The sequence below is a fragment of the Zingiber officinale genome, chromosome 11B (assembly GCF_018446385.1).
Source record: "Zingiber officinale cultivar Zhangliang chromosome 11B, Zo_v1.1, whole genome shotgun sequence".
Classification (NCBI taxonomy): domain Eukaryota; kingdom Viridiplantae; phylum Streptophyta; class Magnoliopsida; order Zingiberales; family Zingiberaceae; genus Zingiber; species Zingiber officinale.
The window spans coordinates 1,609,587-1,635,117 of NC_056007.1; the positions used below are offsets into that span (position 1 = coordinate 1,609,587).

The 25,531-nt window shown below is 36.9% G+C and overlaps 2 protein-coding genes across 2 annotated transcripts; both read left to right on the top strand.

Annotated features, from left to right (window-relative positions):
- The first annotated feature begins 238 nt into the window (after positions 1-238).
- LOC122035277 (cinnamoyl-CoA reductase 1-like) lies at positions 239-4,115 on the top strand. Its single transcript, XM_042594695.1, has 6 exons — positions 239-402; positions 1,178-1,350; positions 1,442-1,624; positions 3,301-3,463; positions 3,558-3,747; positions 3,826-4,115. Exons 1-6 carry the CDS (start codon positions 279-281, stop codon positions 3,959-3,961), a joined length of 969 nt encoding a protein of 322 aa, XP_042450629.1. The 5' UTR covers positions 239-278; the 3' UTR covers positions 3,962-4,115.
- A 1,320-nt stretch (positions 4,116-5,435) lies between these two features.
- On the top strand, positions 5,436-21,973 carry LOC122034342 (cell division cycle protein 27 homolog B-like). Its single transcript, XM_042593550.1, has 16 exons — positions 5,436-5,750; positions 6,374-6,446; positions 6,719-6,828; positions 7,841-7,887; positions 8,261-8,358; positions 8,481-8,776; positions 9,828-9,971; positions 11,319-11,556; positions 16,693-16,910; positions 16,980-17,045; positions 17,572-17,691; positions 18,779-18,855; positions 19,949-20,068; positions 20,200-20,419; positions 20,645-20,926; positions 21,459-21,973. The coding sequence occupies exons 1-16, from the start codon at positions 5,646-5,648 to the stop codon at positions 21,507-21,509; spliced, it is 2,265 nt and encodes a 754-aa protein (XP_042449484.1). The 5' UTR covers positions 5,436-5,645; the 3' UTR covers positions 21,510-21,973.
- The last annotated feature ends 3,558 nt before the right edge of the window (positions 21,974-25,531 follow it).

Below are 25,531 nucleotides of genomic sequence, written 5' to 3' on the forward strand. Positions count from 1 at the left end.
ATTATCTTGTTTATCACTGTGGGTGCACGTGGGTGCATGTTCGTAGAGTTTTAGTTGACATGAATTAAGATTCAAACAAGTGAGAAAAGACTAGAGGAGATTCAATGTAATTTAAGAAACTTTAGGGGCAAGTTTAAAAGAAGCAAATAGATTTGAAAACTTCTGGGGATAAAAGTGAAAAGTTTCGGAATTGAATGGATAGCATAAATGCACCGCCGTCTAGCAGCTTGCTGGTCCTCATTTGGCGTCAGCGAAGAGTTGCGTTGCGGTAACATCGCATGGATCCGGCGGCGGAGAAGAAGAGGATGTGCGTGACCGGAGCCGGAGGCTTCATCGCCTCCTGGCTGGTGAAGTTGCTGCTCTCCAAGGGATACATCGTCCACGGCACCGTCCGAGACCCGAGTAAGTCAACTCTTCCCCTCTTGCTCAATCTCCCGCAAATAAGTTATCTCAACATCTAGTAGTGCAAAATTCTATACGTCGTAAATTCTCTAATCATAATTGTGATTCTGTTTTCAAAAATCTAAATCACAGTCATGCTCCGTTATGGGAAAATCATAGTCAAAAAGAGTGGTATGAAGATATGAGTTTTCAATTGATCTTCCTGAATTTTCTAATAGTCACGGATCAAGGAATTCATTGATTGACTTACGAAGTGAAGAAGATTTTTTATTATAAGAAAATATTTGATTAGATGAAAGTAAAATTAATTGACCTCAAACTCAGAGGTCAAGCATGGATATGGTAAGAGCAATTAGGATGCTCACGAGATTGACCAGGCAAGACTAAGATCATATATTAGGAGAAAAAAATAGAATGAAAATCACTGTTTTCCCTTTAGTTATACTCGAACTTTATTTTAGGGAAGATTAAGTTTCGCCATGGAAGACGATAGCTTCAACGCTCGAGATGACATGGACGGATTCAAAGATGACATGGAGGAAGAATTTGATCAAGAAGAGTACCAAGATGAAGACGACTCGGACGAAGAGATAGACCCAGACGAAGCGCTGAATTATTGAAACTTGCATCTGTGTCTGTTTGGAATGGCGTTTAACAGAAAATTTGAAACTTGAAAGAGATTGTAGGATCTGATGGATACTTGATGTAAGCATTAAAATTTACCCCTTTTTAAGAACTCATTAGATCTCTAAATTCTGTTGAATCTTTTATGCAGGTGATCCCAAGAATGCTCATCTAAAGGAACTGCACCCCACAGCTACAGATAACCTTAAGTTGTTTAAGGTAGATCTGCTCGACTACGAGTCTGTTGCCTCGGCAATTGCAGGATGTGAAGGGGTGTTCCATGTTGCTAGCCCTGTCCCTTCTACCAGAGTGCCTAATCCAGAGGCAAGTATCTCAAGCAATTGTATGAAATGTTTTAGTTATGCAGTCTTTGCTACAATTGTGTGATATCTGAAGCTCTTTTGATGTGGTGCAGACAGAGGTCATTGAGCCTGCTGTTACAGGCACTTTGAATGTTCTCAAGGCATGTTCTGAGGCAAAAGTTAAGCGAGTGGTAGTGGTTTCATCAATTGTTGCAGTCGTAATGAGTCCAGATGCAAAGGGTAAGATCTTGGATGAGAGCGCATGGTCCGATGCTGAATATTGCCGGAAAACTGAGGTAATTGATGCTCAACATTGGCGAAAATTTTCTCTCTGTCATCATTGGAGCAACATCAATATAATTTTGTCTTTGGTATATATTTTCGTTCTCTTGGTGTATATTCTTTGATCCAGTTCGAGATTAAGGAGGGAACCACCAATAAGGATGCTGGAGACGGGTTGGAGGTCTTCAAGTTGGGGCTCTGCAACAGTTAGTGAGAGTTAGAATGGTAGCCAAGATGAATTACTCCGACGTTTAAGTCAGTTCCAGTAAATAGAGATGAAGGAGATGAAAGTACTATGAATTAGAAAAGAAGTGGCTGAAATTGTGTGCGCATACCTGCGCCTTAGAGCATCTTCAATGGGGTGTTAAATGAGCATTATAATGTCCATTTAACACTTTCTCTCCATTGTGAGTGAGCATTATAATGCCTAATTACCTCCCTTATGTGTTAGTCACTATTCCAAAAATTAGTAACCGTCCGTGATTTATCTCCTTCGTGTTGGTCCTAAGACCGATTGGCAGGGGTGCTGGGGGCGAGCGTATTCGCCTTTTGGCACAATGAGCATTATAATACTCACTGACAAAAGAAAGGAGAGAGGGTGTTCAAAGGTTTGAACACCTTTGAACACTCTCTCTCCCAATTTTTTTTTTTAAATTGTAAAATTTTTAATATTATTTAAAAAAAATAGTAAAAGAGATGAGTGGGTGGACGATGGGGACCCATAAATAATGAGTGTTAATGTTAAAAGGGAAGTGAGTGAAAGAGATATGTTGTTATAATGAGTATGTGACAGTGAGCTCCATGCTTTTTGATGAGGTGGTGGATGTTATAACGAATTAGCATTGCGGATGCTCTTAGGGGTGAGCTCTCTTTTATATATTTCTACTAGCAGAGGAAGCGGATCCCATGTTCTCCACTTGCCCCAAGTTCAAGTTGAGGGGGTGTTTCACTCACACATGCTCTCCTGTGTTCTTGGCCACGTCGTCCCTACCTAGGCGTTGAGTGACAAGGGTCTCGGAGAGGGGAGTCAGGTGTCATGTGGCGTCAATCCCGGAGTCAAGTGCCGAGTGGTGTTGGTCCTGGAGTCAGATGTCATGTGTTCAGTGGTGTTGGTCCTAGAGTCAAATGTCATGTGTTCAGTGGCGTTGGTCTTGAAGTCGGCTGTCGGGTGCCAAGTGACATTGGTCTTCAAGTCGGGTCCGCATAGGATATGAGTCTAACCCAGTTCGGACATAACTCGGAGGGTTGAGACCCGAGTCCCCCCTTGATCTGGCTCATCTAGCTTCAAGGCTAGCTTGACTCTTGACTCTTGACCTTTCTATGCCATGTAGGGGACAAACCCTACCTCCCATATCACTTGTTATGTTAGGCTCTAAGGGGAAGATACCGACAGCAATTGCAAATGTCATAGCTGTGCAAGGATTGCTCACTTTATGTAGTCTTTCATAGTTAACCAACCCTAAAAATTTCAGACAAACAAGACTTGCTAAATTATCAATTACTTTCAGCCTCTTGAGGAGAAGATAATGAGAGCATTGCAATTATCGCAGTTTTGCAAGAATTGCTCCGTGTATGTGTTCTTTTAGTTACTTGATCTGACTTTTCTTATAGTGTTCTGATTAATATTGCATATGCTGAATGCTTGCCTAAAAGACGCTTATTTAATCATTGATTCCTTTTGTGTTCATAGAGTTGGTACTGTCTTTCAAAAACACTAGCAGAGCGTGAGGCAATGAACTATGGCGAGAAGCATGGACTCGATGTTGTGTCTGTTTGTCCATCTTACGTCATTGGGCCGTTGCTCCAACCCACTGTGAATGCTAGCAGCTTGTTTCTCATCAATATTCTGAATGGTCTATTATTTTCTTCTGTATCATTAGAACCCTTGCAGATATCACACATGGCATGATCCATTGATCCCATATCCTCCTTATCACCATGTTGCAGGTACACACAGCTCCATGGAAAACAGATTGTTCTATTTGGTGGATGTTCGGGATGTAGCTGATGCGCTATTTCTGGTCTACGAGAAACCAGAAGCATCAGGGCGACATAGCTGCGCACCTTATGAGGTGAAAATGCCTGATTTGATAGATATGCTAAGGAGCTTATACCCGAACTACAAATATCCTGAAAAGTGAGTGATGTAAAATTATTTTGAAGAAGTTGCTTTCTTTCAACTTCTATGAATCTGGATTTGTTAAACATCATGCAGATTCACAGAAGCAAAGAGTTACAGACTGCGTTCAGAGAAGCTGGAGAAGTTGGGGTTGAGATATAGAACAATGAAGGAGAGCCTCATTGATACCGTTGAATGTTATCGAAATGCTGGTCTTATGGACAGTGCTTAAACTACGTCTTTCTTGTTGATGTTGTATTATTATGGATTGTGGAAATAAGGAGATGTTAATGAACCAATAAAGTTCGTGATAGTAGTAAGGTAAGTGTATCTCTGGATTTTCACTAGTCAATTCAAAAGTTTAGCATCCTACCATTCACTATTAATCCCAGTTAATTTTATTAACTATTCCTAAGATGATTAAGTGCTGAAAGTTTTTCATCGATCATTAAAGTAAATCAGGAAATACATGCGACGATCAACTAAGAAACCTAACATCCTTTGATGATACAGGATCCTTTGGTCCGTACTTTACGGACTAAAGGATAGATCATAAAAATTTATTGATTGATTTGAATGAAGAAGATTTTAAATGGATAAATATTTTTGTTTTTCACTGGAGACTGGGAATCGATGGACTTTCCATAGGCTCCATTTTACTGACAGGATTTATCACCAGTTTAGCTACTTTAGCAGCTTGGCCAGTTACTAAAAATTCACAATTGTTCTATTTTCTCATGCTAGCAATGTACAGCGGTCAAATAGGACCATTTTCTTCTCAAGACCTTTTACTTTTTTTCATGATGTGGGAGTTAGTTTAGTTTGTACACGGGGGGCTCCATTTTTCTTTTAAAAGGAGTTTTGGGTATGAGTTTATATGGTTCTAATGAACCTTCATTAGATTTTGGAAAATTAGCTAATCAATCATATCCTGTGGCATTAGAAATAATATTATATTTTGATTCCTTATTGCTTATGCCGTCAAATTGCCGATTATATCTCTACATACTTGGTTACCCGATACCCATGGAGAAGCACATTACAGTACATGTATGCTTCTGGCTGGAATCTTATTAAAAATGGAAGCATATGGACTTATTCGAATCAATATAGAATTATTATCCCACGCTCATTCCATATTTTCTCTCTGGTTGGTAATAATAGGAACTATTCAAATAATCTATGCAGCTTCGACCGCTCTCGGTCAACAAAATTTGAAAAAGAGAATAGCCTATTCTTCTGTATCTCACATGGGTTTTACAATTATAGGAATTGGTTCCATAATTGGAATCGGGCTCAATAGTGTGTTTAATAGGTGGGATCCATATAAATCAACCAATCAATATAGTAGTCCATCTTCTAGACTGTAAAGTGTGATCTAGAGAATCTACTCTCTTTTTGATTGCGCTTTTTATTTGGAAAAAAAATTCCTACAAATACATCATAGTTGAAGGATATTGTGAATGTGTAAATGATAATTTGGATATCCTATTGTGGCACCGTACGAACAAAAAAAAACAGAAGTAAATAAGCAATTGGTAAAAGTGGGCAGGACGCCAAATTTTCGAACTAATAGGATGCTTCCACCTGTATCAGAACCTTAGTCAAATTAACGCGTATGATTTGAAGGTGTTGAGCGTGCGTCGAAGTAAGCATGGTTTATCCGTCGCTCAAAAACAAACAAATTTAAATCTGGTTTCGAAATCGACACCGTCAAAATCAAACCCTCGAATTCGACCTCCCACCAATCTAAAACCCTCCCTTTCCTCTCACTCCCATCGATCGCTCTCCGATCCGCCTCATCCTCCACCGGCGCCGCCGATCTTCCGTCGGCCCTCCCGGTCTTCTCTCCTCCGTCGCCTCCCTCGCGCCGCCTGCTCCCGGAAGTGCAGCGAAGGAGAAGGTGGCGAGCGGCGATGGAAACCCTAATGGTGGATCGCGTCCAGAACAGCCTTCGCTTCTTCATGCACCGCAACGCCATCTTCCTCTGCGAGCGCCTCTGCGCCGAGTTCCCTACTGAGGTCCGATTTGGGCATTTCCTTCTTTCTTCTTGTTGTGGTCTGGATCTCTAGCTATTGGTCGGTCGTTATTTCTAGTGTTATTCGAACCATTTCTCACGTATTCTTAGGATTGCTTCCGGGTCTGAATCTGTAGCGTATTCATTTGATTGTACATTAATCTGCTTGTTCCTTCTTTTGGTAGTTAATCATAATAGTCGTTACATTTTTTTGCTTTTTATTTTCTCTTACATATAGTTACTTTTGCTTGGACGAGCAGTGCAAATTACCCGTCATGAATTGCACGTGCATTGCAGCTAAATTTGTTAGGTTTTCTCTTTGTATTGATGAAATGGGAATGAAAAATCTATTTTTCCAGCTGGAATGTAGTGAATGTTATAGCACTTAATCTAAACTTATTTGATTGACACTTTGGTTCTTTTAGGTGTCTTATGTAATTATTAAAGCTGTGCGTATGTGATTTCTATTTTTAGGAATTTGTGGTTGTTTTAGCTCTACAAACAATTCACCCTAACATAACTCATCATGATGATCCAATTCTTTTGGTTCAAGTTTTTAATTGGAAGATTTTGAACCCGTGTTGCTTACTTTCACTTATGCTTTTGTGATGGGTCTGTTTATTGCAGATCAATTTGCAGCTCCTGGCAACTTGTTACTTGCAAAATGGAAAAGCATATTGTGCCTACCAAATACTCAAAGGTAATGCAGTCTGGAAAATGGCACAGAAAATTGCATGAATATTTTGTTTCACGATGTTAATGGATGTAATGCGCTCTGCATGGATTCTATTGATCTTGGATGATAGTTCACTTCAATAATGTTAGCTGCATGCAGTGCTCCTAGTAGATTCGTGTACTGTTATTCTCTAATAAACACCTCTTCTTGTTTCCTTCATTTGGTTTGTTTTTGCCTTCTATGCACTACAGATGGGTTAATTAATTACATTCTCCTTTTGGTTTCCATATACGCAGGCACAAGCATGCCACATTCCCGCTACTTGTTTGCAATGTCATGTTTCCAGATGAATCTTCTACAAGAAGCTGAAGCAGCACTATGCCCAGCTAATGAACCAAATGTTGAGGCATGTATTCATTTCATTCTGCTGAGTTATTGAGATGAAGTTTACTTCCATGTTATCTAGATTGCTATTGTATTATGATACCTAGATTAAATTCAGGATTTGTTCTTTTCACCAAAGTATGAGTCTAGATATCACTGTGTGTACCTCATTCATTTTTTCTACTCATCTAAATGTACTGATGAACATTGAAAACAACAATGGCCTACAGTTGTCTAACACCCTCTGCCATAACTAGATAATTTAGAGATGCTTCTTCCTTCAAAAGGATATAGGCTTGTGAAACATATAATTGTGGACACTGAATGAGAGAAATACCGATTTAGTAGGGCAATATTAGTTGTTGTTCTTTATGAAAGCAGAACACTCATCTGGCCATCAAGCTGACATATTTATTTCTTCTTCATGGTAATTCTACATATATGCTACTTATGAATTGAATGATTGAAGAATTTACACGCTGGAGCTAATTGAATTATCAGGATGGCAAATCATTACCAGTATATCCTTCTCCTTATGTGATTTAAATCAATTTGAGTAGCTGGATGCATAAAAACTTGGCTAAGCTAGTTAACGTCATTGGTGAGGTTCAGCATATTCTTTGATTGTGCTGAACTCTCAATATCAATCTAGAACAAGACCATATCACTGAAATCTTGCTGAAGAATTTGGTTGGATGGTTCTTTTGGTTTTAGTTTCTCAGCAACCACAGTTACACAAGGAACTGATTTTTTTTCAATCTCATTCTATGGTATCATTTTACTAATTTGAATTGGTTTTGAAAGCCTAGGTTTTTTGGTATTTTCTACATGTGAATCTCACCCAAACATCAAACATTGAGACACTTTCCCGTCCTATAGAAATGCTGAATGATGTTTCTTTTTTAGAGTCATCGTATTTCTAGTTATTCAATTGGTTTTTAAAGTCGACGATCTTGATCAATATTATTTTATCATTTGCACGTGAAGATTGCTGAAACAGAAAGCATTAAGTTGCTTTACCTTCCTCTCTGCAGGTTCCAGATGGAGCAGCTGGTCATTACCTTCTTGGACTTATATATAGGTTGTTGAATTATTTTGAACTCTTACAATCAATGTAAACTTGTAGCTTCTTGTGTGCACCGAGGCTAGTGTTTTCTGATTATATTTAGGGGGTTCAACTATGGTTAATTTGTTGTCATGTCATGTCATGTAACATGATAATTTTTTTTTGCCAAAAAAGGTTTATTTGGATTTATATTTATTTGATAATGAATTTTTTTCTCCTCTCAAATTTCTTACTGTTTATATCTTGCTTTTTTAGTGTCTAGTAATTTTTTTTTGCTGTTTTGTTTGCCATATGACTAACAAGTTTATAAAGTAATTCCTTTTTGTAATCCAAATTAACTGAACCATTTTTATGCTTATATAGGTCTTGATATTTTCATCTTTGTTAGGTACATGGGCAGACAAGCCCTTGCTATTGAACACTTAATGCAGGCTTTGACTTTAGATCCTCTACTGTGGGCTGCGTATGATGAACTGTGTGTTCTGGGTCTGTATCAGTCATTTTGTTATGTTTTTGCTTAAATCCATCTTCTTTGTTGCTTAAAGATTCTGACTTAGGCTTCGTTACTGCATGCTATTGATGAACTTATTTATTATTATTGGTTTCAGGTGCCATAGAAGAGGCAAATGATTACTTTAGTGATATGGCTGCTCAACGCATTCAGCAGCAATATTTATCTGAGTCAAGTTCACTTAACTCAAGCAATGGCAGTGAATTCTATAACCTTTCTTCTAATATGGCAGTGACTTCTGTGGATTCAATTCCAAGGCAATCAAAGCAACTCGGAAACAATACAAGAGAGATAGCCTCTCTTCCACTAAGTGTAATGATTGCAAAAGTGCCGGCCAGTAACAGTGGGTCTTCAAATTTTTCACAATATATCACTCCTCCAGCAGCAACACAGGTGGATACAGTATATGAATCATTGCTTTAGACACATTTAAGTGTAGAATATTTAGGTTGACCTTAGGAAAATCATTTGGCTGTTTCTTAAAAAATATCAATTCCTTTGACTATTTGTCAAGGGAGCCAAGATTTTATATTGTTAAAGCCAAAGAGAGATCTCAGTCAAATCCAAAATACTAAGACACTTACGCAGCAGACTCTTTGTATTTAAGCATAATTTAACTCACATTCTATTCTTTTTTACACATTTACTATATTATGCTATTAACTGAAATATTATATTATTTTACATACATTTAGATAAAAATTGTTCTAATTATTTTTTAACATATTTTATAATTCTTATACGAACCTTACGTCTCACAGTATGATACGATTCACAATTAGTTAAATTGATTAACCAAATTGATTTGTAATCTGAACCTCAAATTTACAACGTTGATGATTAGGGTGACTTGTATGTGGAACTTTTGAAAAATTGCTTAAAGGATTAGTGTGTTACCCATGGGGTATTTTTTGGAAGTTGATCCTTTGTGATTTGGATTTCACTGTGGATCCTGCATTTGTTATCAAATAGTGATGAAGCCATTAAGGATTTAACTGAATGCAGCTGCAGAGTTTTTCCATTTTGCTATATTATTATTTTAATAGCTATTATTATTATTATTATTATTTACCTCAATGGAAAATAATTCATCACTTTTATTCACCTGGAACCAACATTCATATCATCTGAAAATCAAACTTTTTTAATTTCAATACACTATTTTCAAACTCCATACTGGTTTTTCTGAGAACTGTCATATTTGTTATTGCCTGCTAGATTATTTTGGAGGAACTAGACTGAAATAGATATTTGTACAACGGGCAAGGTAAGACAAAGGACATTTTTTCAGGAATTTTTTTGTTTAATTGTCAAGTAGATCACATGGCTTGTTGTTGACAACTTGTAGTTCTAATGAATTACCAATTTTGTTCCCTTTATCATTGTCAACTTAGTCCTCTGTACTTGGCTGGAAATGAAATTGAGTAGGTTCCTTATTTAACAGCTCTCTGGAGTAGCTCCTCCACCTCTATGTCGTAATGTGCATGTCTCCTTCAATGTAGCCAACAATGATGTTTCTACAAAGTTGAATAATATAGCAGTTCAAGCACCTAGGAGGAAAGTGTTGGATGAGGGGAAACTACGAAAGGTTACTCTTTTCTGATTGTCTTGATAATTGACTCTATTGTTTATCTTTGAAATACATGAATAACAATAGCATGCATTTGTCACTCTGTCTAGTGGCACTCGACCAATCATTATTTTCTAACAAGCCAAATATGTTTCTTGATTTATGAATGCCTGATTGATTTCTGCATATGCAAGTATATTTTTCATGTGCGAGAACTATAAAAAAAGACTGCAGGTTGTTTAGAACTCTCCACTTAACATTAACAATAATATAATTATTGTCATTGTCATTGCCATTCTCAATCTCATTTTTGTATTTTGGTTATTGTCAATTCATTGTTTTAAAAGGTGACCGTTTAGGCAGCCTAGCTAGCTGCTTTAGATGATCCCTATTATATGATCCTCTAAAAAAAGGCACATGTTGACCACCTAGGTGGCCTAAACATCCTATACGGTTTGCCTAAGCAATCCAGTGTAAGGATTTTTTTTTTGAATTTTTTTCCTATAAGTTGCTTATTTGTTTGACATTAGAAAGTAATCCTATTTCTCCCGTTAGCGTACCCAATCCTTGATTGCTTAAATGTGCCATCCCACATGATTTTCGCCGTTCTTTTTCACCCAATCTCAACGTCTGCATTGATTTGTGACCATTTCTTCTTTCTCCTTCTTAGGTTTGATCTTGGTCTTCTGATGTCTCTTTTTTTTCACATTTGTTTTTTAATATTTCATTATTTAATCTTAAAACACACTTTGAATGTTTTTTTTCTTCCTTTTTTTTTTGTTGATTTTGGACTTTTCTTAGTTAGAATGTTAAATATACACATGAATATTAGCTATTCTTAATTTAATATTTCCCTCCATTTTAACATTATTTTAATGTTGATTGTTAAGGCCCCTTGCTTTTACCTACTACCTAGAACTGTCTTTTAGTACTTTGTTGCAATTATTTTGCTGTTGTTGTCATTGTGATTATGATTGCCCCTATCGAATATTATTATTATCATAATCTGTTATATCATGAATATATTATTTAATTTTATATTGACATGATCGTTTGCACAGGGCACACAGCGAAGTGCGTCATTTTTCCACTTTACTCAATCTATTGGTGTTTATTTGGCTCATGCTATAGACTCTAATCTTTTGGTTTCTCCTTAATGTTTAGACATCATCATACACCTTATAATGTTTTTCTAATTGTTATGCCATGTATTAATTTTTCTACTCATTATGCTGTTCATTTATATTAGATAACTGATTAAACTTTAAATCTAATTTGCCATTTTGCTTAGGCTTCTTGCCAACATTTTATCTTAATGAGACATTTGGAACTTGATTATCTAACCAAGCAAGAATCATCTGTCAGGTTTCAGGGAGATTGTTTTCTGATTCTGTGCCAAGACGTAGTACAAGACTGTCAGCTGAAGCAATAGCTGTTGCGAGTTCAAATGCTACTCAAGTAATAGGAAATGGAAATGGTCACACTTCTACCAAGTTCCTTGGAGGATTTTCTTCATCATCATCATCAAAAGTGAATGCAGCATCGTCACGCTCTTTGACATTTAGGAAAGGACATTCTTGGATCTCTGAAAATTTTGATGAAGGTGAAGTCCTATTCAACACTGTTTCTTGCATGACCCTTAGTTGTTGTGGTAACGTTTTATGGATGTTAGTATAACTTCACTAGAATTGTTTTGGAGAACTCCTTGATAATTCTATGCAATAAAATTAGAAGGCGAGGAAGCCAAAGTATCAATTGTAACTAGGCACTTGTTTTACAATGCCAGGTTATGCATGACACTTGAGATCCAACACGTGTTAGGACACTTTGGGAGCTGGGGGGGGGGGGGGGGGGGGTGATTAGCTCCGTTCACTTGATCGATGAGTTATTGCAGCGGAAACCATTCAAGCAAACTTCTCCAATGCTAACACCAAGATTTACTTGGTATCCACCTCAAACGAGGTGACTAATCCAAGGATCCGACCCTCTCTCACACATCCACTATAAAACACTTCTTCTCGAAAACACTCTAAAGGTGGAGAAACCTTGTACAAGCTCTCAATACAAAAATATAAGAAGAACAAAAGAAGCTAATACAATATGAAATCGTACTAGATTTATAACAAATGAAACCCTAGCTTCTTACTTCTTGCTTGTAGACACCTCTTGATCAACTTGGAAGTGCAGCAACACTTCTCTCTGAATCTTCAAGAACTGGTGTGAAGATCTGAGCTTGGTGAAGAGAGTGGAAGAGGAGAATCGTAAGCGCAGTGGGAAAACAGTGCACGCCAAAGCCTTTTATCAGGCTGATAACGGCTAGTTTTTAAAGTGTAATCGATTACGCTTTCTAACCTCATCGATTAGGCATGCTTCTGTTTCCTCGCGTCAATCTCCTTAATCGATCAACCTAATCGATTAAGGTCTTGGTAATCGATTATCCTAATCAATTACCAACCCTAACTTCTTACATCCAAGTCTAGGGTTCATTTTTCCAACATCCGGTCAACCATGACCTGATAGGACTTCTCATTGCCTAACATCTGTTCAACCTTGACGGGACTTTTCACCAAGTGTCCGGTCAACCTTGACCTACTTGCACTTCCAAACAGTAGATGTCCGGTCAATCTTTATTCACTTGGATTTCCATATGCCTGGCTTCACTCACCAGGACTTCTTCACTGCCTAGCTTTACTCACTAGTGCTTTCAACTGGCTTCACTTACTAGAATTTTCCTTCTGTCTAGCGTCACTCACTAGGGTTTTTCACCTAGCGTCACTCACTAGGGATTTTCACCTGACTTCACTCACCAGGATTTTCGAACTGCCTGACTTCACTCACCGGACTTCTCATTTGTCTAGCTTCATTCACTAGGACTTTGACATAACTTCACTCACCAGGATTTTCCACACCAAGTGTTCGATCAACACCGACCCACTTGGATTTTCTTCTTCTGCCAACCTTTCCGTTGGACTTGCCCTTGCCTAACTTCCAATTAGGACTTCCCTATCAAGTATCCGGTCAATCTTGACCTACATGACTCTTATTCACATCAAACTTGTCAAACTTGACCAATCTTCCCAAACGGACATTGCACCTGCAATCTCTATATATTGTCAAACATTAAAACACTCAAGCTTAAGCCAACTCAAGCTAAATTAAACTGGTCAACCTTGACTTAGGGAAATTGCACCAACAATAGGGACATTTATAAATTTGTAACTGGAATGATCTGAAGCAATCAAGCCAGCGTTCAAATCCCAATTTTACCCAATGCCGTGGAGTTCGTTATTGGGTGAAACTAGTGTCAGTTGATGCATCATTATTTGTCTATGAGTATGCCAAGGTGTTCTCAGTAATCTTGTTCGGCATCTCTAAAATGATAGAGATTAGTCAGTACTCCTTCATGGATGGATTGCAATTGAGCTCAACAAGAGTTGTATTCACTATAATGTTGGGATGACGAATAAAAATTGCATTAAAGAAACACGTTGAATTTGCTCATAGGAGCTATAGTGCTAAAGCTACATCGTTCCACCAGCATCACATGCGTTTTTTTTAAAAGAGTATTTGGTTCTGATAAAGGTGGACAAGGAAAGATCGTAAGATGAAAAAGGTGGATTCTTCTAAAAGGCATAGATTCTTATCTAGATTGCTTATGTAGGGCAGCAACAAGGTTCGGAAATGTTTTTCGCATGTTGTCCATAATGCCTTGGTGTTGGATCTATCAAATTTGTTGAAAGGTTCCAAAGGCAAGAAGAAGGAAGCTTCATCTTCAAAAGTAGAGTGATTTAATGTTCTGTAATCATTCTGAGAACAACATGAACAGAACTAGAGACAATGGTTGAAGCCATTTGCTTGCTTTAAGTACTAAGGGAGGAGTTGGAGTTGAATCAAGGTACACAAACTTAGAAATGGTGTTAATATTTTTTGTTTACATCAATCTCAATGATAAGAAGATTTGAGTAATGGATGCTTCGGAGCAATTGATAATCACTAGATAGGATGCAAAATGACTTGGCTTGACTTATATGCATACTCCAGTCTGGTGAAAATTGCCAACTTTAAAGCATTAAGAATGCTGACTTGTTGAGTTGTGGTCTCAAAATGTCAGGGTATGAGATGAAAAATCCATGCTTCAAGTGGTTGTACTGGGCAACTTTAAATGTACACTTGAAATAAAGTTCCTTAACAGGACACAAGCTGATTTGATTCTCCAAGTCAACAGATTGTGCATTATAGTGATGTAATTTGCATGGTCTTGAAAGAGTGAGTCGAGACCTGGAAGGCTAATTGGTCATAGTGGTACTACAACTAAAGGAAGGAGATTTTGGTGGTTAACACAACATGGCTATGATGAAGAATGTTCTCGTGGTGATTCATCCCAATGTTTCTTCATATGCAAGTCCTTGACAGTTGTCAACATCCCTAATGACACCAACAATTCGTTAAATTTGGCGAGCAAACAAAAAATTCCTCTTAAAAGAAGAAATAGTAACAATGACCTGGGATGATAAAAAGGAGTGCCATGGTTACCCTTATATATGAGTGTATTCAACTTGATTAAAACATGACTAGAATTTAAATACATATCCCCAAATTCACCTATATAATGAGGTACACATTTGTATTTGTATACCATAATTAGTTTGATATTTAGAAAATCAAACATTAACTCCAAACTGCATGAACCTGAATTCACTATGATTAATAGGAAGGGTTTCTGAATATGGCTCTGATAGGTTGAATAGTTCAAATATTTGATTCATTTCCTAGTGCAACTTACAAAAACTTTTCTTGTTGCTTATTATTTACTATGTGTTATGTGGTCAAGGCTTAGTTGTTGTTGTTACATGTGGTCAAATAATAGTTGTTCCTACTTAATTGATTCTTGATATACATGAATAATGATGCAGCACAAGCACAGATTGAGGTTTGGGTGGTTTAAGGAGTAGAAATCTGGAATGAAGTGGTAAGGGGATTGTAGAAACTTTGTTATCACACCTGAAGGTTCTTAGGCATCACACCATAGGGAGATTGTATAAAAAAATGTAGAAACTTAGATATCACACCTAAGGGTTCCTAGACATCACACCATAGGAAGATTGTATAAAGAAATGTAGAAACTTAGGTATCACACCTAAGAGTTCCTAGGCATCATCCTATAGGGTTCCTAGGCATCATACCATAGGGAGATTGTATCACACAACTAAAGAGAACTCTCAAAACTTTGATATCTATTCCATATTTGCAGATTACAGCAATACACATTTATAATAAGATTCACAAAGGACTTAAACAACATAAATGCTAGTAGATGGATTCATCGAAAACACAAAGGACTTATAAAGACACATAGCAAAAATAAAAACTTATAAATATGCTACAATTTTCCAAGCCTGAGAAATTAAAGTACATTGGAATTATTGGACATTTAAAGTTGGCTTTTGACTTTTGACTTCAATCCTTTGGAATTGATGAATTTTATATAATTTCTCAAGTAGGTTTATCATCTTCCAAGACATGCCGAATTAATAGTGGAGTTTGCGAATCTTTATTTCTGCTTTTATAGACTATTAATGGAGTCTGCCACTTGTCTCCATCAACTCTTCCCGGGTGAGAAAAACTTGTTCAGTATCATTTGGTATTAGAGCGAGTTAATATGCTTACAAGATCTGGGTGGAGCTTTAGAGGAAAGTTGACTAATTGTCAACGTGATGAGATACTTGTTCGCATGATGGAACAATTTGATGGCATGCAACTTTGTCTAAATGGAAGTCATGATTTCTCAATCTAAAGGTAATCAAGTGCAAGGAGAGCAAGGGACGGTTCCACGCTTTTAACTCACCAGGGACTAGTTTTTCTCATCCGGGGAGAGTTGATGGAGACAAGTGACAAACTCCATTAAAAGTCTACAGGTAGAAATAAAGATTTTAAAACTCCACTATTAATTTGGCATGTCTTAAAAGATGATAAACCTATTTGGGAAATGATATAAAGTTCATCAATTCTAAAGGGTTGAAGTTAAAAGTCAAAAGCCATCATTAAATGTCCAATAATTCCAATGTGCTTTCATTTCCCTTGCATGGAAATTGTAGCATAGTTATGAGTCTTTTTATTTTTCCTATGTGTCTTTATGACTCCTTTGTGTTTTCAATGATTCTATCTACTGGCATTTATGTTGCTTAGTCATTTGTGAGTCCTATTGGAATATGGAATAGATATCAAAGTTTTGAGAGTTCTTTTTGGTTGTGTGATACAATCTCCCTATGGCGTGATGCCTAAGAAACCCTAGGTGTGATACCTAAGTTTCTACAATCCCTTAACACTTCATTCCAGATTTCTACTCTCTAAACCACCCAAGCCTCAATCTCCACTTGTGCTGCATCACATAACCTGGCAAGTGTGCATCTGCATGAAATATACAAAGCATACCGGCACCTGATAAGGTCATCAACACAGTTAGTGGTCATTTTTTTTTTGTGACATGGCCCATTTCTAAGTTTGTGATATTTTCTTTGTCTATAGATAACTTTGGTCTTTGGGTATGCAAATTTCAATAGATCTTTGTCGCATATGCTTTTCAAGATTAAATTTTCTGATTTATTCTGAAGGCTATTGTACATGGAATTGATCTAAATTAGATTTGACTAAGTCTGTTTACCAGTTGTGGCCATCGCTAATAGTGAAACATATTGTTCTCCACTCTATCTACCCTTTTTTGATCTTCTATTACTTTTAGGGAGACGATCAGAGGCTTTTGATGATTCCCGGATGGAGAATATGGCAACAACTTCCTCTTCTACATCAATGTCAGGTGATAGTAGATACCTTGAGCAGGGTAAGGCAATTGGAGACTTGGCACAAGATTCGAGATTGATTAATGGTGCTCAAGAACTGTTATGCTTACTGAGAACTCTTGGAGAAGGCTACCGGCTTTCCTGTTCATATAGGTGTCAGGTATGGAGTATGAGAAAGAAAAATTCTGCATAATTGCACGCCTAAATGCCTTTTATGTTCTGTGAGCAGGAAGCACTGGATGTTTACCTGAAACTTTCAGAAAAGCAATTCAATACTGGATGGGTGCTATCCCAGGTCAAGTGCCTTTCTTTGGTATAAGATGGCTTGCATGATTCTGCTTTGGCATTTTATGTCTCTGGTATTTAGTTATTAAAACTAAAAACTTCTTTGCTTAAGTTTTCACATTTTATGTGATATGAAATCTGAATTTCTTCATCCGCAATATGCTTGTGTTTCTGCTGAATGGAAATCAGATAACTTATGATTTTGGAAGAAAGTATAATGGCAGCAGATAATGGAACCGACTGCTTTTCCCTCACCATTGCTTATGTTCTCTATTGCTGTATTGTCTATGGAATTTCTAGGCATATTCACTAGTCTTGGAAAACATTATGAATTTTTGAACTACTTTGTTTTTTTTTGGTATTTCAAGACACAAGGATTGTGATGGATTCCAGTTTGAATTTTAATATTATTGTTGCTACACTCTGCTTCTCTTAGCTCACTCTCTTTCTTTACATCTTGAGCAATATTGTAATACGGGCATTAAGATTTGATGCTTTTTTGTATTATATATTTACTTACAAATTCAGCAATGCAGGTTGGAAAAATTCATTTCGAACTGGTCAATTATTTTGAAGCAGATCACTTCTTTGATTTAGCACGCCGAGTGTCACCATCCATACTGGAGTCAATGGATATTTATTCAACAGTTCTTTATGTAAGTCTTGTAAATTCATGAATAGCTTTTATATATGGTAATGTTTTTTTGTGTTTTATCTTGCACTATATTTGAAGGGGAGTCTTGGCGCAACGGTAAAGTTGTTGCCATGTGACCAAAAGGTCACGGATTCGAATCCTGGAAACAACCTCTTGCAAAAAGTAAGGTAAAGCTGTGTACAATGGATCCTTCCCCGGGACCCCACATGGCGGGAGTTTCGTGCACCGGGCTGTCCTTTTTTTTTTTATCTTGCACTATATTTATGTAGTTGGTCATGTTTATGGAGGTCTCCTATTAGTGTAGGGAGAATTTCATTTTGCTTGACAAGAATAACATATAGAGTTTTATTGTTGCACTCTCAAAGTTTGCATTCTGTTTGCAATATGTCACCTTAGATTCAGTTTGACAAGGTTTCTCCGAGAAGTTACCTTTATATTTATGAAATGCCTCTCATACCTCATCTTGATTATGGTTTTTGTGGAGTAATGAGGTGTTTGTTTGTGAATATAGCTAAATTCTTGATTGAATTTACAAATAGATTTCACTTGTGGTCATTTCCCCCAAATTGAATCTAGTGGGCATTTTGCAGATCAGATAAGTTTTGATGGGTGTACTTAACAAAAACTGGTGTACCCTATTTTATGGGATTTGATACCTTATCATTGCAAGTTGGATGAGCTATAGATGAGTGTTATAAATTGCCACTTCATGCTTATGAATCTTAGAGCAGTTTTACATAGTGCAGTATTTGTCTATAATTCCATCTGCCATGTAGTTAGTGAGAACAAATTTCTGATGCTAATTTATGAGAGAATATTTGTTACCAAAGTTTCAAATAGTTAGGCTGTATGTGGTCGATTTACTGCATAGTGCATATGCAGGAACAGATGCAGAACAAATGCAGCCAGTATTAAAATATTAAAAAGTGTGTATATTGATATTTCTCTTGCGAAATAATTGTTTTAAGTTAACACTTAGGAATTACTGGTTACTAGGTAAGGTAGCTTAGGTTAAAGTTAATTTGATTTAGTTTAATTGATAAGTTTCCTTAGAATGACAATTTAACGCCCTAATTCTCTTTTGCTAGCATATGAAGGAGGAAATGAAATTGAGTTACCTTGCTAAAGAGCTTCTATCAGTTGACAGATTATCTCCTCAAGCTTGGTATGCTTTTCAAGCTCTGCATTATGTAGTTGTATTAATTTTAGCAAGGAATATATATTACTTAAAAAAATGTTAGTTTTTGTTGATGTTCTCTTTAAAATTGTATAGATTTTTATTCCAAGAGAAATTCTCAACTTGTTTAGCTGGAGAAGTAAACAGAATTTTCCAATGTCAATAATCTTTATTTCTTTAATTTCCTAATTTGAGTGTAAGACTAAACATATCTCTAGTGTATATTGGACAGTCTAACATTTTTGGCTTGCTTCTGTGACGAAATTATGAATTCTATTTGGAAATTTTGTGCTCCAGAGATTCCTAGAATGAATTTGTGGGTTGGTAAGAAAAGGGATAAAGTCATACATCAAAATTCAAGAATGATTGGGTATCACTGCAAATATAATAAAATGAAAATTATATTACGATGATGTAGAGACATGTCCAAAGTTGTTTGTTTGATTTCTATAGCTAAATTTGTATAATAATTAGATAAAAAAAAAGGGCAGCCTGGTGCACGAAGCTCCCGCAATGCGGGGTCCCGGGGAAGGATTCAGCCTTATCCTGTTTTTTGCAAGAGGTTGTTTTCAGGATTCGAACCCGTGACCTTTTGGTCATAAAGCAATAATTTTACTGTTGCGCCAAGACTCCTTCTTGTATAATAATAAGTTACTGGAAGAAAATTCTACTCAAATGTTTTTTTTTTTAAATAATTCAAAAAATCAGGTCTACTCACAATATAGTGTCTGTTGAGTTCACTGACAAGATCCTTGTAGTCAACCATCTATAATTTAGACTCATTGCTACAAGGATCATAGCATCCTGTCGAGGGAGAAGAGTTCCCTAAGAAAGTCGGGGAAGAAATAACAGGAAACAACCCACCCAACTTGTTTTCATTATTTCCACTACTTTTTGTTGTTTCAACATTTAGTCTATTGTATTAAAATTTTTCTGTTAAATATTCTTCAAACTTTTGACTCAACAATATAATAATCTAGAATTCTAGTATTTCATTATTTCTGATATTTTCTTTTCTTTGGTTTTATTCCATAAACAAATCCTTCACTTACAAACTTCCTTTTATACAATGGTTCCTTAGGTGTGCATTGGGCAATTGCTATAGCTTGCAGAAAGATCATGAGACTGCACTGAAAAATTTCCAACGTGCAGTGCAACTCGACTCAAGATTTGTGTATGCTCACACTCTTTGTGGCCATGAGTATGTGACCTTATTGCCTCTTCCATTTCTTTTTTTGTCAGACAAAACATTGTTTATCAATGTAGAAGTTGCCAGTTCCCGTTCCCACTTTTATGCAACCTGTTTTCTAACTGCATTTTTCTAATTAACAGGTATGTTGAGTTGGAGGATTTTGAGAATGGAATAAAATGCTACCAAAGTGCACTTCAAATAGACCAGAGGCATTATAATTCTTGGTATGGACTTGGAGTGGTATACCTACGGCAGGAGAAGTTTAAGTTCGCTGAACATCACCTCCATAAAGCTTACAATATAAATCCACGATCTTCAGTTCTCATGTGTTATCTTGGGATGACACAACATGCATTGCAGGTTTTATCCCAATCCTTTGCTACTGACCCCCTGAAGAAAATTGTCTTTCCTTATTGATCTTTGTCCTTGATCTTTGGTTTGGTTGTCACTAAAGCTCTAGATGTGCCATTAGCTGGTGCCCAATTTGAAGAAAAATGTATTTTTAATTTCCTATGTCCATTACTATATTTGTCATGTGCTAATCTTTCGTTGTTGTTCACTTCTGTTTTGGTAAAAATCAATCAGAGAAATGAAGATGCATTGGAAATGATCGAAAGGGCAATATCTGCTGACAAGCAGAATCCACTTCCTGTTTACCAGAAAGCCATTATACTAGTCAGTCTTGAATGCTATGATGAGGCCTTGAATGAGTTGGAGCAGCTTAAGGAGAGTGCACCTCATGAAAGTTGTGTGTATGCATTGATGGGTAAGATCTATAAACGATTTGAAATGCATGAAAAGGCAATGTTATGCTTTGGCCTTGCCTTGGATTTAAAGCCTCCTGCTGCTGATGTCGCCACCATTAAGGTACTAAAAGTCGTCATTTTTTTTGCTATTATATGAGTATGAATGATTTTTTGGTTTTGTTTTCAAGATTGCCCACAAGGATATCAACACCATGTCCCATGGTTAATATGCCAATGTAACAACCACCATGATGGTGGTATTCTTGTATGTAGCACTGTTGGTTATCAATCCCACATGACCTTTCGGTATAGATGTCAATGTTTTTTAAAGGCGTAAGGTAGCATTTACTTATGAATGCTTTTCTTGTTATTTTTGAGACCACCCACAAGGATGTTGACACCATGATGGTTTGGTATAAATGTCAATGCCTCAACCACCATGGTGGTGGTACATCCGCATGCTTTTGCCCTTCCTCGCTCTTGTTTGTTATATCTAACCCTAGTTGCTATTGACTACATGCTTTTTAACAATGTAAAATATCATTTATCAGTTAATGTTATTCATTTCTTTAAAAGAAAATCTCACCCACAAGGATATCAACACCAAGTCCTTACATTAGCCTTACTGTTTTGTAACCCTGCTTGTTCTACAGGCTGCAATGGAGAAGCTATATCTTCCCGACGAAATGGATGACACTCTTTAATTTAACATGCTCTCAACCATATACTTCCACTTGGGCATCACATCCTGCTGGTGCTCTCGAGTTGCAAGCAAACTGTTGCCCGACTCAGCGCCTCAGCTCGCACCTTTTTCGTGATTGTACACTATAGTTTTGTGGGCTCTTAGGCATCCGTGGAAGACCAAGAGATGAATATCCGAGAATTCTTTGTAGAGAAGCAACGGTATCACAAAGTCCAGCCTGAAATGAAGAGCAAATGAGATGCTTGTAGAATTATTCATTTACAAAGGATAAAAAAATACCATCGTCATTTTAGAGCACAAACTTAAAGCGGATCAGCAGATCAATGTTGTAATCATTGAATGGCTTTTGTTCACTAGTAAAGAAATCTGCCATTAACTCAAAATGGGACCTTTGCTTTGTACACTACATTTTTCACACTGAATTTGTTGATCTTATTGAAGCCTATAAGCTTGGTCATTTAAAAATATTTGGTAGTCTGTTATCATCAGATTTATGTTTGTTTCAATTATTTGGGTTTTCTTGTTATATGGATTATTTTTTTTATGTATCCATTTAGTATTATACATGGATCTACAATTTGTCATCGTCTCAAGTGTGTTTTTGACAATTATTTTGGTTCACTGTTGTGATTTCCTTTAATTTGTAAATATTATTCTATCTCGTTTTTATTGATTAAACAAATTTTTAATCATAAATTTTGTTAATTAATTTTAAAATAAATTGACAGAAATTCGCTTGATTTCATATTATTTTATTTTGTTAGCCAGTAGAACTTAATTTCTGGTGGAAGTTGCAAAATTTTCATTTACCATTTGAGAAAAATAATTTTAAAGAATATTTTTATTTGTTTATTATAATAATTTTTGTCCTTTAAATTATGACATTAAAGAAATGTTTTTGTAAATAAATCGTTGTAATCTAAACTTTGTTTAAAGTTTAATTTCAATGTTTAATGAGTTCATTTTAGTCTACCATTTATCGTTCAATTTAGATTTAATTATGATAAATAATTATGAAACTTGATTAAATTTGAGTTGGGCATGTACCCGTTTAATTATTAAATTTAAAAAGGTACAATTTTACTCGGTCAGAGCCCCGTGAGCATAATAAACTGATATTTGATATTTGGAGTAAGTAGTATAATAAACTGATATTCGCATGTGGTCATCGCCAATGGTTATTATTTCTTTTTGTTTTTTTAATATTTTTTCGCAACATTTTTTTAGAAAAATTAAGCAATTTAGGTATTAAGGAAAAATTCACGAGTTCATTTAAATCGTAGATATATTTTTTTAGAAAAATTAAGCAATTTAGGTGATCCCGTCCGGAAGCTGAGTCGGATGAGGGTAAGTCTTGCTGTGCTAAACGTTGACGGAAAGTCGTTGAGAAGCTGAATCAGCGAGGTACCCCGTGGACAGGTGCACGAGGGCGGTTGTACGGAAAGAAAGGCTCAGGATGACGGCGCTGTTGCTCTGCACACACTCAGACGAGTCACATGGTCGTTAGAGACCAGAAACCAGGGAAAAAGTCCCCGGGTCAGACCCTCCGACGCTCAAGTCAGGTACTTTTTCCCCTGAAATTACAGAGAAAGCACGAAAAGTAAAAAAAACTGGTAAGAAATGACGAGTGAGTGTACCTGCGTAAGGGACAAAGCATCCCTTTTTATACTGCAACTGAGGCTTCTGGAACCTGGCGAATGCCAGGGAATGTCGGGTGTCAGGCTCTGTCTGGCGGTGGTCGACACGTGGCTTTCTCTCATAGGCCGGCGGAGGAACCAAGAGGAGTATGAGCCTTTTACTGTTAGAATATTCCCTGACATGTGATGATTGTTCTCTGACAGGTGGTTACGATTCCTTGCAGGCCTATTTGTCATGTAGTGTCTGGCCTCCTGACCCCCTTTCATCTGTATCATTCGAAGTATGTACATCTCGACGATCTACTGATTCCCGACCTGCACGATGGGTCAGCTCCCCGACCTACATCTGTTGTTACTCATGGTATGAAGGTCCCGACCTGCACACTGGGTCGGCTCCCCGACCTGCATGCTGAGTTCGCTCCAGGACCTGAATTCGTCTGTTGTTATCCATGGTATGAACGTCTCGACCCGCACGCTGGGTCGGATCCCTGACCTGTGTTTGTATGTTGTTATCCATGGTATGAACGTCTCGACCTGCACGCTGGGTCGGATCCCTGACCTGTGTTCGTATGTTGTTATCCAGGGTATGAACGTCTCGACCTGCACGCTGGGTCAGATACGTGACCTGTGTTCGTATGTTGTTATCCATGGTATGAACGTCTCGACCTGCACGCTGGGTCGGATCCCTGACCTGTGTCCGTCTGTTATCCATGGTATGAACATCCCGACCTGCATGTTGGGTCGGATCCCTGACCTGTGTCCGTCTGTTGTTATCCATGGTATGAACGTCTCGACCTGCACGCTGGGTCGGATCCCTGACCTGTGTTCGTATGTTGTTATACAGGGTATGAACGTCCCGACCTGCACGCTGGGTCAGATACATGACCTGTGTTCGTATGTTGTTATCCATGGTATGAACGTCTCGACCTGCACGCTGGGTCGGATCCCTGACCTGTGTCCGTCTGTTGTTATCCAGGGTATGAACGTCTCGACCTGCACGCTAGGTCAGATACATGACTCGCCTCCACGATGACCATCGTATTCGGTATATCCATCCGATCAATAAGCTGATCCCGAGTCGCCCCCAATCCCTGGTTGCACCTGACCCCTGGGATCGGCCCTTCATTGAGTTTGGTCCTGGGGGTCGGGTCCTTTTTTCGATTCCCTTTTGAGATCGGATCCGGCCCCGGATCCAGCCCAACTTGTGAATATTATCCTTTGACTAGTACCTCAACTGAAGCTTGGACTTTAGCCACGTGTGTCGGAATCTTGACCTCCTTGTAATTCTGACTTTTGACCTCCACGATGGTATAATTTTTGACTAGCCATGAGGGCTAGATTTCTGACCTCCAGGCTAGCATAACTCTTGACCCTTCTATGGCTTTGACTCCGTGTCATATCATCTCACAGACCCCACATCCATGCACCGTATCATTAGGTATTAAGGAAAAATTCATGAGTTCATTTAAATCGTAGATATATTTAATCTATTTAAATTTATAAAACTTGATTATACAGATACTATACTATATATCGTATCAAAAATTTAGATATTAAAAAAATCATATGAATATCATATTAAAATTTTGATATACTGAAATTTTAATATGCCGATTTTTGATATGCTATAAGTTTTATAGTATTTTCTCTCAAATTTTGGTATAGGTAGGATGTACCGAATATTAAACTAGTAAATTACATTTCAATACCGTATCAAAACTTTTTGATATGGTATATTTACCTAATCAAAATTTTTAGTATATTAAATTTTTAATATAATTTGATATATTTTTTTATGGTATATGCCATATATATTGAAATTTTTAATATTTTTTCCATCCACGTCCCTTCAATTAACATGATCTATTTTTTTCTTAGATATGAGGTACAGTTTGTCTCCTTGTGATATAATTAGGGGATGATAATAATTTTGAATTTAATTCTGAAAAAGACAAGGTTTACTTACATGTTATAGTCTTGAAAAAATAAATCAATAAAAATTCCTTCTCATTGAAAATAAAAAAGTATTTAGGTTGAAGATATTAATTTAATGTCTCTTAAATTGTGGTGTTGATTGATGTCTATTTTATCTTTGATAGTAATTTTGTTTGTGATTTTGTATCTATTCCATCTTATATTGATTTCTTGAAGCACATGTTGATTGTGTGTCGTTGTGAAATGTTGTGTATTTACATATATATAATTTATGATCTTCCAGCTATGATTTAGGTTGTTGATATATGATTTATGACCCAATTGTTGACTTATAATGTATGATATTGATCTTTAATTTATGACATGAGACTTAGAGATGTGTTAATGGTTCATGCTTTGATTTTATTTACAATCAGATCTAATTTGGCTTGTTAAATTGATATTTGTGTTT